The 16,374-nt window shown below is 43.2% G+C and overlaps 1 protein-coding gene across 3 annotated transcripts in view; it reads left to right on the forward strand.

Annotated features, from left to right (window-relative positions):
* Positions 1-16,374, forward strand: part of LOC126253139 (uncharacterized) — a 199,733-nt gene that overhangs the window by 76,459 nt on the left and 106,900 nt on the right. For 2 of the 3 annotated variants that reach the window (XM_049954284.1, XM_049954283.1), the window contains exon 2: positions 3,594-3,649. In XM_049954284.1, coding sequence (XP_049810241.1) covers positions 3,594-3,649 — 56 coding nt within the window. Of the gene's footprint in view, positions 1-3,593; positions 3,654-16,374 lie in introns of all 3 variants that reach the window. The other variant, XR_007545907.1, reaches the window with a different exon arrangement.

Raw genomic sequence — 16,374 nt, forward strand, 5'->3', positions numbered from 1 at the left:
AGAGCGGCTGGTCGCTGCCCTGCCGCACCGCAGCGCACCGCCTCGGCCACTGCAGGAATGTGACACACAATGCCGGTGATCAAATTCTCACAGCGGGACAGGTTCCCCGTTGTGTGTGGGGGCCGAGCGCGTTCTCACGCTTTTGCGCGGGCCTCCGCCTTTGAGAGGGAAGGGACTGCTCGGCCTGGCACGAGCTGGCTGAGGCCCTTCTGCGCGCGGCGCGCAGGCCTGCGCTGCGAGCTCACTGCTGCGCTGCTTCCTCGCCGCGCCGCGCCCTACTTGTGGGAACCGGCGAGATAACGACGACACAACCCTCCGCGCGTGGGAAAAAATACATGGCCGCGTGCGAGCCGCCTGTTTGTTTTCCCAAGGGGCGCGTTTCGTTCAGCTGGGCCTGTTTTTACCGGGAGGACGCCGAACTGGGAAAGAGGGTAGGCAACACCGAGGGTTCCGCGTGAGAAATATCCCTTGCTTTTTCCAGCTGGCTCCTGTTCTGTTCCGACACCGTGCCAACATCTTTCCGAGAGCGCACGATATTCCAAGACATCTACGTTTCTTAAAACTTCTCATTGCCAGTTGTCAGTCAGAGCGAGAACCTAGTAACCGCTTTAAACTCTAAAACCTCTCATAAAATTTAGTTAAAAAAATTGAAATTCTCATTATACTCGAGCAACTTAACACAAACTCTTAAAAGTAGAAACCTTGCCTTACATCAGTTTTGTGCGGTGCGCAACCGAGTTAGCGATAGGGATATACATATAAAATATAATAAAGATATTATTGCGAACATTCTGATGTAGCACTCAACGCGTATGACATCCATTTACTGACTTATACTTAATCTGAAACGTTGAACACGTGCGACCGCTACGGTCGCAGGTTCGAATCCTGCCTCGGCCATGGATGTGTGTGATGTCCTTAAGTTAGTTAGGTTTAAGTAGTTCTAAGTTCTAGGGGACTGATGACCTCAGAAGTTAAGTCCCATAGTGCTCAGAGCCAAACGTTGAACAGAGTAACTACGTTTAATCCCGAAGTCCAAGCTTCATGAAGAAAATGAACCGGCCACCGAGCTCTCCATATAGCAGAGTAAAGGATTACTACATTCTGTGATGACCACTGTTAACGGCCTTTTTCTTAAAAAATAATTCAGTTAATCAATAGATTATAATCGTAACTGGAATTGAAGGAAAGAGCTATCTTCATGTACATATTTGTTATAAAAACTGCAAATTACTGTCACCTACACACAAAACAGAATTCTAAGGTCATTTTTATAGAGTAAACACAGGTTGGAGTGCAATTGATCGGCTGTCGACAATTAGGGCTGTGGCTGGTGTCTTGAATATGCCCCACGACTGTCAACATACTGCTTCTGTAGTTTTGACCATTAAAGAGGTACGGCTGCTTTACGTGCCCAGACCGCCAAAAACGTCATGTCAGTTCTTGCAGTGGAAGCATTTCTCTACGATTGTCTCCTGCAAAATAGAAATTGTAGCGCACCCCTCCGCACCGGTAATATGTTACACCACCGAGCAATCTGAGAAACACTTTCAAGGAGAGAGAACACGGAAGAACGGGGGAGAATATCGAAGAAAATTCTGCGCCGACAGTAACAGAGTACACGTGTTTACATTATAACCCCCTCACCACCACATTCAACAAATGCGGCTCTTTGATTGTTATCCAGTCTTTTCGCTATTTATTTAATCGCCTCCGATTGGTGCCTTCTTCATATCAGTTTTCCAACTCCAAACTCATCCTGCTGGACACCGATTTGCTGCTTAATATGTCGTTAGTTACACTGATGCGTAGTTCAGGATGTATCACGACAACCAATATCCTGCAGGAGCCAGAACTTCCTAGGATATCTGGAGTAGGTGCATCGAAATCGAAAAGTAACTCGTTACCATTACATGGCTTTTGCTGGAGGGAGCAACAAACTCACATTCGACGCTAGTGCATACGTTACACTTCACAGAATATTAAATAATGATTAGTACTTTTATGAAATATACTCACTAAATGTGCAAACAGGCTACCTGAAAGCTGTTTTACCACATTACTTAAATCTTCAGTATCAAATAAATAGGAAAAGGCAGTCATGTCTTGGGTGAATGCGCTTTGATCCATACGTATGACACTAGACAGGACCAAGACGTACTGAGCTATTCCATACTAGTTCTTATGTGGCAAACAAAACTGCTCGTCATAGCACATAAATTTTGTTTTTATCAGTTCTTCGTATATACTGCTTGTGAAGCGAATTCAAGAACATCCTGCAGAAAGCTACTCGAAGCTAATTACTGCTTCTCAGTGTATTTATTCCTCGATTAAAATTATTGTAAATAATGTATCATTTCTTCAACCGACAACTCAGTTCACAAACTCTGTGCTACTAAGCAAGTAACAATTTAAGAGTAGCCTGAAGCACTGATCCTCAACCTCTACTTCGACGACGAATTGGTTATGACGCTAGGTGATTATCAATACTGTTACATTATTTATGATCACTATAAGTAAATATTGTAATTTATATTGATCACAACCATATTCAAGATGTAAAAAAGTCTAATATTACATAGCACTCATACATTTGAAGTAATATATACACAAAATTTATTGTATTTCTCCGTGAAGAAATAATATAAATTTTATCTTTCTCTCGCTTCGCATCCGTTGAGAACCACTGCAGTAATAATCTGTGAATATAAAAGAACTAAGCCTTCAATTATTGTGTTAAACGTGTGCTCTACATTACTTTTTACGGAAATTCCCTCCACGAAGATCTCCTTACAATGTAACGAATGACACAGTTAATATAAACCAAAGCAGTTGAACTGTGTTATTATGTAATAGCAATCACAATTCTTACAATAAACCCACATTTTTAAATAAATTGTCTTTTGTTTAGAAAACCGTGTGATAAGAAGTTAGTTACGTAATATGTATATTGCAGGAAGCCATCACATTTTGGATGTGCGCTGGAAATGTACATGTGGAAACGTATTTCTCGAATTCGGTACCACGATATTTCAGCGACACATATCTTCTACACTGGAAATATACTACACCTTAAATCTTCAGTTTAACCAATATGCAACTGAATCCTCTGTCTTTAACAATATTCACAAATTACATTTCATCGTGTAAATAAGTCATTGACAAAAGCTGTATTCGTAAATACAAATACAGCTATGGCGATGTTGAGCCTATTGCAGTAACGTTTACGCGAATTGGATGACAACCACCTAGCACGCGCTTTCATCTTGATAGCGGTGTCATAGACGACGGCACAAATTCGTTATGGAATACAAGTGTATCTGTATACACTACTAACGCAATGTTTCAATTTATTATATGCGCTGAAGACGTCCCCTCGTCCGATAAAGACATGTCGAGAGCAGTTTTTTTTTAAATTCCAGTTAAGTAGGCTACTTACTAAAGGGTCGAGCCATTTGCGGGTTCCGCCGGACCAGAATCCGGTCGGAAGTGGAGCAACAGAAAGTAAAATGGCGCCGTCATAACCTGTTTGGCAGCACGCCGTTAACAATGAGTGGGCACCTCCCCTGAACTGAACATTTACTTTGTTGCAGGCGGCGGTGTGGCATGGACCGTTGTGCTGTACAGGCTGCAGTCATTCGACGCGCAGGTCGGTAAGTCATGGATTCTTTGTCAGTTTTCAAATCCAAATTTTGTGCTAAATTTTCGTGTAGTGATGCGCTCAATACTGAAATCTGTTATAAAGGTCACCATTTTTTTCTGATTTCGTTCGTGCACCTTACGCGCAGCATGGTACAGGTGTGTGAGCCGTACTGTAATTGAATCCACCAATCTAGTATTTACTGTAGCTGATGTCAAAATACAAGGTCCTGTGACTGTGAGAGTATTAAGAGACTTCGATGAACTACCGTATGTTTGTTCATCTGCAAGAAAATGCCCCTGAGCTGAACAGTGCTGAATTATTATTGTTCCCATAGAACAGCAACAGCATTTTCTTTTGCAATTCTCGTTAATGGAGTATTTCTGGTAGCACTTCCGTAGGAACTGTATTCTAAAATTATGGGAGTTCATGTTCTACATGTGCAAGTATTTTCACTTTTGTTGAGCAGCTGATGTGATGCAACCCCGATTTGCATCATGCCGTATGCATGTTGCTGTATTGAAAAAGTAGTTTTTTTTCCCCTTTGGATGCTGTCATTGGGATATTCCTTTAAAGGAATGTTTTCTGATGCTTGCTGCGCTTATTGTTCATTGCCATGTACGCTTGTTTCGAACCAGGTTCTGTTTGTAATTTATTTGAATTTTTCCGTGGAAGTAGGAGTAACCCTGTCGGTTCGTGTGCAGTGACCGCGCAAAGCGTTAACATTGTTGTCCGTATGACATAAGTTGTTGCATAGCGTGTTAAACTCACTGCCAGTGGTATGTGGCATAAATTGTGTTGGCATAAGTGAACTGAACTGAATGGAAGGCAGCACAGCGAACAAAAAAAAAAAAAAAAAAAAAAAAAAAATGGCAGCTCTGGAACTGTGAACAGCGAGAATTCAACATCGTCTCCGTTTTTATGGCAGAAGGAATTTCTTGAACTTGCTTTATATTGAGCTCTAATGGGGGTTCCATCACGGGTGGTAATAAATAGTGAATGTTGGCCATTTCAGTTCGGTGTGCACTAATAACAATATCGCATTGACAAAGCACTTCCGTCAAGAGGTTTCATTGCCCACATATTTGAATACAATGGCTCTGGTAGATTATCGGCAATTCTGATGACACTTAACCCATTCTCACGTAACTTGCGTCCTTTCGTCCCTCTGGGCTAACGATATCTCTTCAATCGTATACTGTTTTGTGTGTTAAAAACGAAGCAGAGAATCCTCTCTTGTATTGGGAATTAGAAGATGCTGACTCTGAATGACGAATTAAGATTCTTTATTGAGAAGGTAGGGTTTTACGGATTACATCAGTGCATCAAATTCGCCGTGTGTTTTGCAGTGCTGTCTCACCCGCAGTTATCTGACAGCGAACGATAAACAAATCGAAAGGACCATGCAGCCCTCATATAGGAACTTCAGATCCTAAATGTGACATTAGCATTTTATATCTCCTTACACTTTTGTGGAAGTCTCACACAAGACAAACCTTCAAAAAAGACATCCTGACACTTAAATTCCTCTCGTTTGGAAATACGTTTCCTGCTATAGCCACTCTACATTTTATATCGTTTCTACTTCGACTATCAGTTATTTTTACTGCCAAAAAAGGAAACCTCGTCTACCACTTTAAATGTCTGATTTCATAATCTAATTCCTTTAGCATCATCCGAATTCGACTACATTCCATTATCCTTGATATACCGTTGTTGGTTTTTTTCAGGACACTGTTCACTCCGTTCAACTACTGGTCCAAGTCCTTTGCAGTCTCTGGTTGAATTAATGTCATCGGCTAATCACAAAAAAAGCTACAACCTTACTCATTCCCTTCTCAACCACTGTGTTTCCCTTTCACGTCCTTCAACTGTTACAACTGCTTCTGGTTTTGTACATATTGTAAATAACGTTTCACTTTTTGTATTTCATCCCTGCTACTTTCAGATTTTCGAAGACTGTATTCCAGTGTCAAAAGCTCTTTTCTAAGTCTTGAAACTGCTATAAACGTAGATTAGCCTGTCCTTAAAGTATTTTCTAGGAGAAGTCGTAGTGACAGTATCGCCTCACGTGTTCCTAGATTCCTTCAGAGCCCAAGCTGATTTTCCTTAAGGTCGTCTTGTACCAGCACAGCCGGCCGGGCTGGCCGAGCGGTTCTTGGCGCTACAGTCTGGAATCGCGCGACCGCCACGGTCGCAGGCTCGAATCCTGTCTCGGGCATTGATGTGTTTGATGTCCTTACGTTAGTTAAGTTTAAGTAGTTCTAAGTTCAAGGAGGCTGATGACTTCAGAAGAAGTCCCATAGTGCTCAGAGCCATTTGAACCATTTTTTCTTGTACCAGTTTTTCCACTCTTCTGTAAATAATTCATGTCAGTATTTTGCAAGCATGAGTTACTAATCGTAGTTCGGTAGTATTCATACCGTTCAGCACCTGATTTCTTTGGAATCGGAATTATTACATCCTTAACGGAGTATGAGGCTATTTTGTTTGTATCGTACATCTTGCACACCAGATGGAATAGTTTTGTCATGGTTGCCTTTCCCACCTCAATGATTTTGAGGGTATGTCGTCAACTCCAGGGGTCTTGTTTCGACTTAGGCCTTTCAGTACTGTGTCAAATTCTTCTCGCAATGTCATATCTCACTTCTCAGTCTCATCTGTTTCTTTAAAATTGTTTCCCTTGTTTATTTATTTCTTCCACCGTCCAGATTTTCCTTCTTTGAGAAGTACTGGCTTGGCATCTGAGCTCTTGATATTCATTCAGCTGCTTCTCTTTTCTCTCCAAAAATGCCTTCGAATAATTTTCCTATAGGCGGCACCTATCTTTCTCCTAGTTATGCATGCTTCTTCATATTTGCATATTTCGTCTAGCCATTCCTGCTTTGTCAATTTACACTTCTTGTTAATGTTATGTTTTAGTCGGCGGTATTTCGTTTGGTTACTTTCTTTTGCTGCATTTTTCTGTTTTCTTCCTTCGTGACTTACTTTAATATTTCGGACGCGATCTAAGGTTTTCTAATGGGCATTTGCCTTTTTGCCAGTTAGATCCTCTGCTGGCTTCACAATTTCATCCCTCAAAGTTACCCATTCCCCTGTTTCAGTCGATCGGTGCCCAATGTTACGTTTGAATCTCTCAACAACCTCTGGTTCTTTCAATTTGTCCAGGTCCAATATGCTACCTCTCTGAAATTTGTTCAGCTTCAGTATGCAGTTCATAACCAATAATTCATGGTTTCTCACTCGAACCATGTAAAACTGGTGACCAACTTGAATGACCTGTGTTCGTTACTTTGGGTCCAGCATGCTACAGATTGTACCATCCGTGCGCTAGCGGCACAGCTGCGAAATACAAGCTTTGTAAAAGTAACCAGTGCGTTTACGTTGAGAGAATTCATAGAAAGAAGTAGGCTAATCATTAAAGCTATCCTGAGAGTCTTTTGTTCCATTTGCTGTTACTTAAGTGAGATTTCTGCGGTTTTAAATGAACTGACTTACTCATGTGTAGATAAGGGTTAGCTAAAGCGGTACCATAAGCAAATGTTGCCGTTCGTATTGCAGAATGCCAATTAACGTTTCGGATGTAAGAAGGCTAGTATATACAAAATGATGGCTTGTGCACTGATTTATTCATGGAGTAGTCGTTAGTCCCAGACGAGTTACATTTAAATCATGGAAGCGGCACCACTGGTATAAAAATTCATTTACCGTCTTATAATGCATTATTATTATCATCGTCGTTGTATATTTGTGTTAACGAGCCTTGGGGACAGTACATATGAGTAAAATTTTTACCATGCGTCTATCAAATTTTATTTCTTTGTGTATTGGTTTCAGAGAAATATAATTCAGTTTTCACTTCAACTAAAAATGGGACGAAAAGTTGTGAGTTATTACGTCCGAACATAAAAAGCTAAAAAACGTGTATATATATACAAAAAGACAACAGTGGATAACATGATATAACCAATTTACACAATTCATTTAATTAATTCAAGATTGTACAAGTAGCGTACGGACGCCCTGTCAGAGGTTGTCCCATCAGCCCCGCGTAACAGAATATTACACTTAACGCATAAAGGAAATGCGCTGCTAATTGTACTGCCTGAAATAAATGTTAAGCACTTTATATGTTTCGACGTAAATAACTCACCCTGTTCTTCAATCTAATTTTTAGTTTCAATGAAAACATAGTTGTATTACTGTGAAAGGATTATGGAAATAAATAAAATTTTGAGATCGCATGATTATTTCTCCCTTATACAGTGAAGAAAGTTGCTGCGATCCCGGCGTATCCACCATAGAGTGGACGTCGATGACGATATTGCCGTCATTTACTTGAAGTATAGTGTGTTGAGGGGTTAACAGAAGGCAAGAGTACAAGTGGTCACGACAATCGGGACAGTAAGTCGTAACGAAGCGTTTTGCAACAGATTTTATCAATAGGACCGTTAACCACACGTCTTGGGCCCCAGGAAGAAAACGGGCCACAACTGTTACGTAGGGGCTAGGTATCGAAGAGGCTACGTTTGACTCGAGGCACACACTGGGCATCGCGCTAAGCAATAGGACGGAGGCTTGAGCGCCGCCGCGTCCGTAACACGCAGATTCTGTAGGCGGCGGCGGCTGCAGCCACGGCGCGCCTGTTGAATGTGTCATTGAGCAGCAGCAGGGCCCATTGAGGAGCTCCGCCATTCAGGTCAGCCGTCGCCCGCCCGCCCGCCGCCCGCACCACCGAGACCGAGACGGGACCTTCCTTTTTTCTCGTCTTTTTTTTCCCTTCTTCCCTTCTGCCGCTTGCTCTGTGGAGACGAGAACCTTACGCGCTCGCCGCCGCCGCCGCCTCCGCCGCCGCTCTCGGCTTCCGGCGTTGTCACGGTGCGGCGAGGCGCGGGATAAAATATTGCGGAGACGGAGGGCGTATTATGTGGCGGAGGCGAGAGAAAGTACGTGGCGGCAGGCGGCTTTGCCGGCTCCTCACCGCCACGCCGTCTGGTGTCTCGCGGCCGCCCAGCTGGCTCGATTCTGCCGCCTGCAAAACGGCTAACCTGACTCGCTTTCTCTCTTATGCACACTCACTTCCTCTTTTTTTTTTACATGCGATGTGCTTCTTGTAAGCCGCTTTTCGTACGACTGCAGAATAACAAATTGGCACTCGGCAAGGGAAGTGTAGATTGATCATTAACGAGGAGGACTGTAGCTTTCAACTTGAGCATTAATAATCGCTGTAGAATTGAGGTTTAAAGCAATCTGATATTAAATAACGAAAACTTTTTCTCACCACCCTTAGCTACGTTACTGTCGACCAACTGCAAATCAAAAGAAAATATGTGTCGATAAATACACAATTTACTGTTTCTTCCAGTTGTTATCGTTTCATTTGATGAAAATTTGTCTGTACAGATAAATGCCCCAACAACAAAGCTTTTTACAGCTTATGTTGGTGTTATGGAGGACACATGGTGGAATACAGATTGTGTATTATAGTCGCTAGAAACTCAAACAAATCATAGTTCGTGTTATTGGGAAAACAACTGATATGGAAGACTGAGGCGGTGAAACAGTCAAGTGAGTGAACATGAAAAGTTGACAGGCCTGCTTTTATTTGGCTGTTTATAACGTTCAGGTTCATATTCATTCCCTCAATGTGGAACTATGAAAAAATCGGTGAGGAGGTACAAAAACAAGCAAAAAAGGTTGATCTCCTTTTTGCTTGTTTCTTTCAGATTATCCTTGTTCTAAAAGATTCAAAAAGTGAAATTAAGTAAGCTTGCGCCCATCATTTGACATTTACACTCATTTTTTCGCTTTCACTGTCGCGATCAACACTGCAGGTTTCAGTGAGAAACTGGGAAATCGCAGAGGTGTAATTTCTGTCTCGTTGTGCAGCCAAGTAATTGGCGATTCCACTAAGTAGATATGTCAACCATATGTCAACGTAATCACAAACGAACTTCGTCTTCCGCCACACCTACCCGCAACTTTGCTAGACATACCTTAAGGAACAGAGAGCTTCGATAATGCACCTCCCATATTGTACTAATGTACCCACTTGTAATTTCAGTAATACATTCTTTCAGACATCGAAAAGAATGCCAGGAATTTGAGAGACAAATATCATAACTACAATGCTAATTATAATTTCGTCTGTCTGAAAAGGATAGAATTAGGACAGGAAACATACTGACCAGATTAAAGAATCCACTGCAGCCCAAAAACCATTCAGAAATTGGAGGGATCTTTACAGACTATGGAAAGTTCGAGAGTCGAATGTGGTACCAATGCTTCCACAAATTAGAGCATCTGGACTCGAAATGCGTAATAAAACGAAAAATAGAGAGACACTTAAGAATTTATGTTTCAGATTATCTTGGTGCACAGAAACAGGACTTTCACTGTAGGTGGTGCGATGCAGACTAGCATCTGACGCAACGATTTCATAGGGAATAGAAAGTGGCTTCCGAAGCACTACAGCAATAGGTCTGTTTGGTGTATTTTCTTTATGTAATGTATCAATGCAATGAACAGGTAATCGTAAATAACACACACACACACACCACGAACAAAAAATAATAATAGTTATGAACCAATTCTCCTTATTTAGATTGCTGTCTCACTTCATTGCATTATTAGACTAAAGAAAAATACCCCAAGGAACCACGTAATCACATCAAATGGCGGGAAGTATTAGCTTGTTTCATAAAGTACACAAAGTAAACATTTGGGTTTTGTTCTCTTTTAAGATTTCGGCATGTTGGTTTGTCACGAATTACATACAGATGAACCAGAAATCCGCCGATAAACTTTCAAGGATGGCAGTATGGACCAAAACACAATTCTAGTGAATACCTTAAGAGGTATGAGTACTTGATCATCGTTATTGATATATTTCTTCTACTGAATTAGTGCGCATAGCTCTTAAGACAAGTATTTTAGAGCCATGTTAACTAGACATTTTTCCTTGTTTTGGTCCATACTACCACCAGTGAAAGTTTGTCGTCGGATTTGTGGTTCACACGTATATGATTATTCCCCCCATTCGTGAGCACCCTACCTTGTTGGTGGGTCTAGCATTATCTATGTCAGGATGACGTTTTGTAATTAGATAAGTACCACACATGGTTTTCAATGAATCAGTGTATTTAACAACTAACATTTTATTGACAGCGAGTCATCGGAGCAATAGTTTGAACAAAAGAGTCGATTATGGTCATACTGAAGATGTTAGTTCTGCAAGGACAGTAATTAATTCGGGCGGAACAACACAAAATACGAATATGCATGTCTGGAAGGACGGACACTGTTGACGATCCACAGCTGTATGAAATATTTCGAAATTAATTCACGGGCTGTGAATTCCTTACGTAGATCTACCCAATAGTGACGTATGAAAATTTGCACCGGACCATTTCCCTCTCGTCGCGAAAGGTCGCCGCAAAAACTTCGCCTATACGTTCACGCTCCCCGGACCAACCCATACTATGCAGCTGACGGAGAAATCGCAGTCAGCGCATTAATTTCGAAATATTTCGTACAGCTGTTGGTCATCAACAGTGTCTGTTCTTTCGACCTGCATGTATTACAGACATAGGCGGGCACACGACAGTAACATAATTTGTATCGATTCCTCGTTGTCTGTTGTCCCTGCTGCGGGAATCCAGGTAACGTTGCGAGCATTAGGTGATGACTTTAGTGGTGTGCGAAATAAGGATGTAGACTGTGTGATATACGGAAGTTTCGGTCGGTCCAGGAAGCGTGCACGGTTAGCCGAAGTTGTTAAGGCGACCGCCCGCAACAAGTTGGAAATCCGGGTTCGAGTTCCGGTCAAGCACAGATTTTCATTTCACCATTGACTTGTAGATCTATACCTAATACAGCTAACGCTAATGAATTCGCAACCCTGGAATTAATTTCAAAGCAAAATATTCGTAAAATCAAGGTGATCAAAGTCACAGTGTGTTTTAATCTGAATTTTATAAACCTGACAGAAACAATATTTTGTTTACAATTCCACTGTGGCATATGATAACTTTTATAATGAAGTAGTCCAGTATTATAGAAGGGGCGATTTATTGAAGTTAATTAATATGTAACAAAAGAGAGGGAAGGGATAACGGAAGTCTGTGGGCCTCCCTGTCATCGCCTGCCTTGCGGGGTTGTGCGAATGCGGTATGGAGGGGCATGTGGTCAACACACCTCTCTCCCGGCCGTTGGGCAGTAGCGGGCCTGTTTAAATACCCGAAAGTTTTGTTTTGAAGCTCTGTCTTTCGGTGTTACCACTTTTATTGGGCTTAAAATGACAGCGTGGATACTGGCGATAACCGAGGCGTTCTGACAAGCTAACCCGTGAGATAGCTGTCCGTGAGAGACGCGTGCGCTGTGGGATGGGCTTGTGCCTCAGGAGCAGCGGGCGGCGTCAGCTGTGACTGGCGGCGCGGCCACTGACCCCGACAGGAAGTTGTGTCTAGGCGCTCTCTGACGTCATCCATTGTGCCGCTATTTGCGGCGCCAGCCTCGCCCCACAACCTGCTCCATAAATAACGCTGCATTCCTGCCCCCTGCTGTCTCTCGCGGGCTCTTTGCGCCCCCGGTTTAAGCGAAAACCTAGCTGCCACAACGACCTGCATGAAGAGAAAATTGGATAACAACCATTATTTACTAGTGTTCTATTAAAAATTATATATGTAAATACGATACTTGCTGAAATTATGGTGTGAAACACTATATTAGAAGTGTGGGTGGGTGTGTGCGTGTCAGAGAGAGAGAGAAGGGGGGGGAGGGAGGGAGGGGGGAGCTGTTCCGCAGTTGCGAACCATCACTAACACCACAAAGCTGCTTACTAGCATCGTTAGGAAATCGCTAGTAGGGTACAAAAAAATTGTCAAACGTCACATGTTACATTTAGAAAGTTGTTAGTGGCTATCTTTATATGTAGCAGATATCCAAGGGAAAGGAATGTCTAGTTCGCAGAAGGAACCAGAATTTAACTTATTGTACACGAAATAACATCGGGTGTGTTCTGAATATTTGATAATACGTTGTGCTTCACGTACTTTACATGGGAATACTGATCCTATAATTCGAGACTGAACTGCTTTGTTGTACGTCAGATGTGCGACTGTAGTCATTCCGCATCAAAAATCGCTTTCCATGTAGTTGCTTTCACTATGAACGTGCCTGACGCTCTGAGAATATTGCATTTAACTTAAGAAATCACTTTTGTAAACGGCTGTCTGATCGAAGATTTACATTGTTCTCTGAGATTGAATTTTGCGTATGTCAAAGGATACAGGTGCGTATTGCATACTGTCATGTAAGTTTCTCTTCGTTTCTGTTAGAAGAGAGAAATCAGGTACTTCTCTGTTTCAGCCTGATGATGCTTGCTGTGTGTCGTCCAGCATTCGTAAGCCTTAACGACGTCCACAAAAGTGCAAATACCAAGAATATTTTTAAAGATGTAAGATGTCTCCAACTTCATGTGAACGCTTGTTGAACTTAATTTTGTCAATTTAGCGGAAAATCCGAGAGCTCTCCAGGACTAGTCCGCAGATACATAATAGGACGCTTTGGCGTCTGCAGCTGTTGAGCCACCAGTGCCATGCGGGTATCTTCCTGACTAGACGTGGAGCAGCAGTACTATGTTAATGTAACCCATCACAGGTTTCGTAAACAGAACGTACGGTTACCATGTGCTTCCTCGAATGTAACAACGCATTTAATGGATTACAGGAGTTCATCATGAATTGTGTGACGTATTTTATCCCACGCACTGCTTAAAGTGCAAATCGGGTTATTCTACGCAGTTAGCATTAAGATAGCTATTGTGTGGAAGTATTATTTCTGAACTGTGATACTCGTTATACTACACGCTCAGCGGAATCGCCTTACGTGCATGCTACCCGCCTGGCAGCGGTGGCGCAGCAGTTGCAGGCACCGAAGGGGCCCTGTTACGCACCAGTGGACTCGTCCTGAAGAGCTCTCGGATTTTCCGCTAAGTTGACAAATACACTCCTGGAAATGGAAAAAAAGAACACACTGACACCGGTGTGTCAGACCCACCATACTTGCTCCGGACACTGCGAGAGGGCTGTACAAGCAATGATCACACGCACGGCACAGCGGACACACCAGGAACCGCGGTGTTGGCCGTCGAATGGCGCTAGCTGCGCAGCATTTGTGCACCGCCGCCGTCAGTGTCAGCCAGTTTGCCGTGGCATACGGAGCTCCATCGCAGTCTTTAACACTGGTAGCATGCCGCGACAGCGTGGACGTGAACCGTATGTGCAGTTGACGGACTTTGAGCGAGGGCATATAGTGGGCATGCGGGAGGCCGGGTGGACGTACCGCCGAATTGCTCAACACGTGGGGCGTGAGGTCTCCACAGTACATCGATGTTGTCGCCAGTGGTCGGCGGAAGGTGCACGTGCCCGTCGACCTGGGACCGGACCGCAGCGACGCACGGATGCACGCCAAGACCGTAGGATCCTACGCAGTGCCGTAGGGGACCGCACCGCCACTTCCCAGCAAATTAGGGACACTGTTGCTCCTGGGGTATCGGCGAGGACCATTCGCAACCGTCTCCATGAAGCTGGGCTACGGTCCCGCACACCGTTAGGCCGTCTTCCGCTCACGCCCCAACATCGGGCAGCCCGCCTCCAGTGGTGTCGCGACAGGCGTGAATGGAGGGACGAATGGAGACGTGTCGTCTTCAGCGATGAGAGTCGCTTCTGCCTTGGTGCCAATGATGGTCGTATGCGTGTTTGGCGCCGTGCAGGTGAGCGCCACAATCAGGACTGCATACGACCGAGGCACACAGGGCCAACACCCGGCATCATGGTGTGGGGAGCGATCTCCTACACTGGCCGTACACCACTGGTGATCGTCGAGGGGACACTGAATAGTGCACGGTACATCCAAACCGTCATCGAACCCATCGTTCTACCATTCCTAGACCGGCAAGGGAACTTGCTGTTCCAACAGGACAATGCACGTCCGCATGTATCCCGTGCCACCCAACGTGCTCTAGAAGGTGTAAGTCAACTACCCTGGCCAGCAAGATCTCCGGATCTGTCCCCCATTGAGCATGTTTGGGACTGGATGAAGCGTCGTCTCACGCGGTCTGCACGTCCGGCACGAACGCTGGTCCAACTGAGGCGCCAGGTGGAAATGGCATGGCAAGCCGTTCCACAGGACTACATCCAGCATCTCTACGATCGTCTCCATGGGAGAATAGCAGCCTGCATTGCTGCGAAAGGTGGATATACACTGTACTAGTGCCGACATTGTGCATGCTCTGTTTCCTGTGTCTATGTGCCAGTGGTTCTGTCAGTGTGATCATGTGATGTATCTGACCCCAGGAATGTGTCAATAAAGTTTCCCCTTCCTGGGACAATGAATTCACGGTGTTCTTATTTCAATTTCCAGGAGTGTAATATTCAACAAGTGTTCACATGAAGTTGGAAACAACTTTAATCTTTATAAATAGTCTTCGAATTTGTACTTTCGTTAACGTAGCTCAAGGTGAACATGCCGTGTCGCCAGATCATTGGCGGCGGTGAAAGAGTGAATGAGATGTTAACTGTTCTGAATTTCGTTTGAGAACCAAAATATTTCATTAGTTCATCCCCTAGTAGGAAGCGTTGTTGATATGCTACGGTTTTATACGTTGTTGACCGTTAAACGTACTTTCCTTCTGGTAGCGCTTTTGTTATCTGTTTTGCATTTATGTACTAACTTAATCAATAAAAAAATTTAGAAACAAGAAAGCACGCACTTTTTCAAGTTAGGAAATCGTTCATGATCGGTGAAATATTTTGGCTATGCAGGTAAAACTCAACAGAGCTATCTAATCTATTTAAACAGCGAATGAAAATACAAAGACGTTTCTGTCGCAAATCTCGAAAATTTCTTCACAGATTTACATCAGATTTTTACACGATATTCCAATAAACATTTTGACGGACATAAGCTACATATTTTAAATCTATATAATAAGAAAAAGTTGCTAGCGAAGATCTCGAAAAGTTCTTGACCGACTTACTTCAATTTTTTACGCGATACTCTCATAAACATCCAGACAGACATAGTAGATTTTATTAAAAAAGTCAGTGTACAGGTTTCCTGTTAAAACCCGTAGCAAGACAGAAAATGCTGTGCTGTGAACAAGTGCGGTTTTGTTTCTTTTTCTCGCAGTCAGTGTTCACTACGCTAGTAGAGCAATTAAACCATTGGACAAATTGTCGACGCCATATATCTTCTTTCTCCTTTTGAATACAGAGCTATATGTTATTTTGTTTTCTTCCTCATGGCGGTTTTAACAGAAAACAGGAAGTTGTATATATGGATTAAGGACTTATGATTAGAATACTACTTCGGAATCTGAATCGTCCGAAACGTTGTAATGCTACCCGTTTGCAGATTAAAACTATATGAAATCCTGTCAGTGATGCAGTGATGTTACTATTCTCAAAAATCCAGTAGCAAGAGGTGTTCCTCATATCCCATATACCACTGATTCCAACCGATTACCCATTTATTTTAACAGACTTCAATCAGGATTTCGTTGGATGTAACAATAAATATGGCTCAAGTTCACCGAGAGGGGGAAGAGGAAGTAGACCGAGGGGGGAGGGGGGGTGGACAGAGAGAGGAGGAAGAATGTGGTGCGTAGAGAGAGGGGGGAGAAGGAGATCAGGAAGTATATTCAATTCCCATACATACATCTCAGCAGTTGT

The sequence above is a fragment of the Schistocerca nitens genome, chromosome 4 (genome assembly GCF_023898315.1).
Source record: "Schistocerca nitens isolate TAMUIC-IGC-003100 chromosome 4, iqSchNite1.1, whole genome shotgun sequence".
In the NCBI taxonomy this organism is placed as follows: Eukaryota; Metazoa; Arthropoda; class Insecta; order Orthoptera; family Acrididae; genus Schistocerca; species Schistocerca nitens.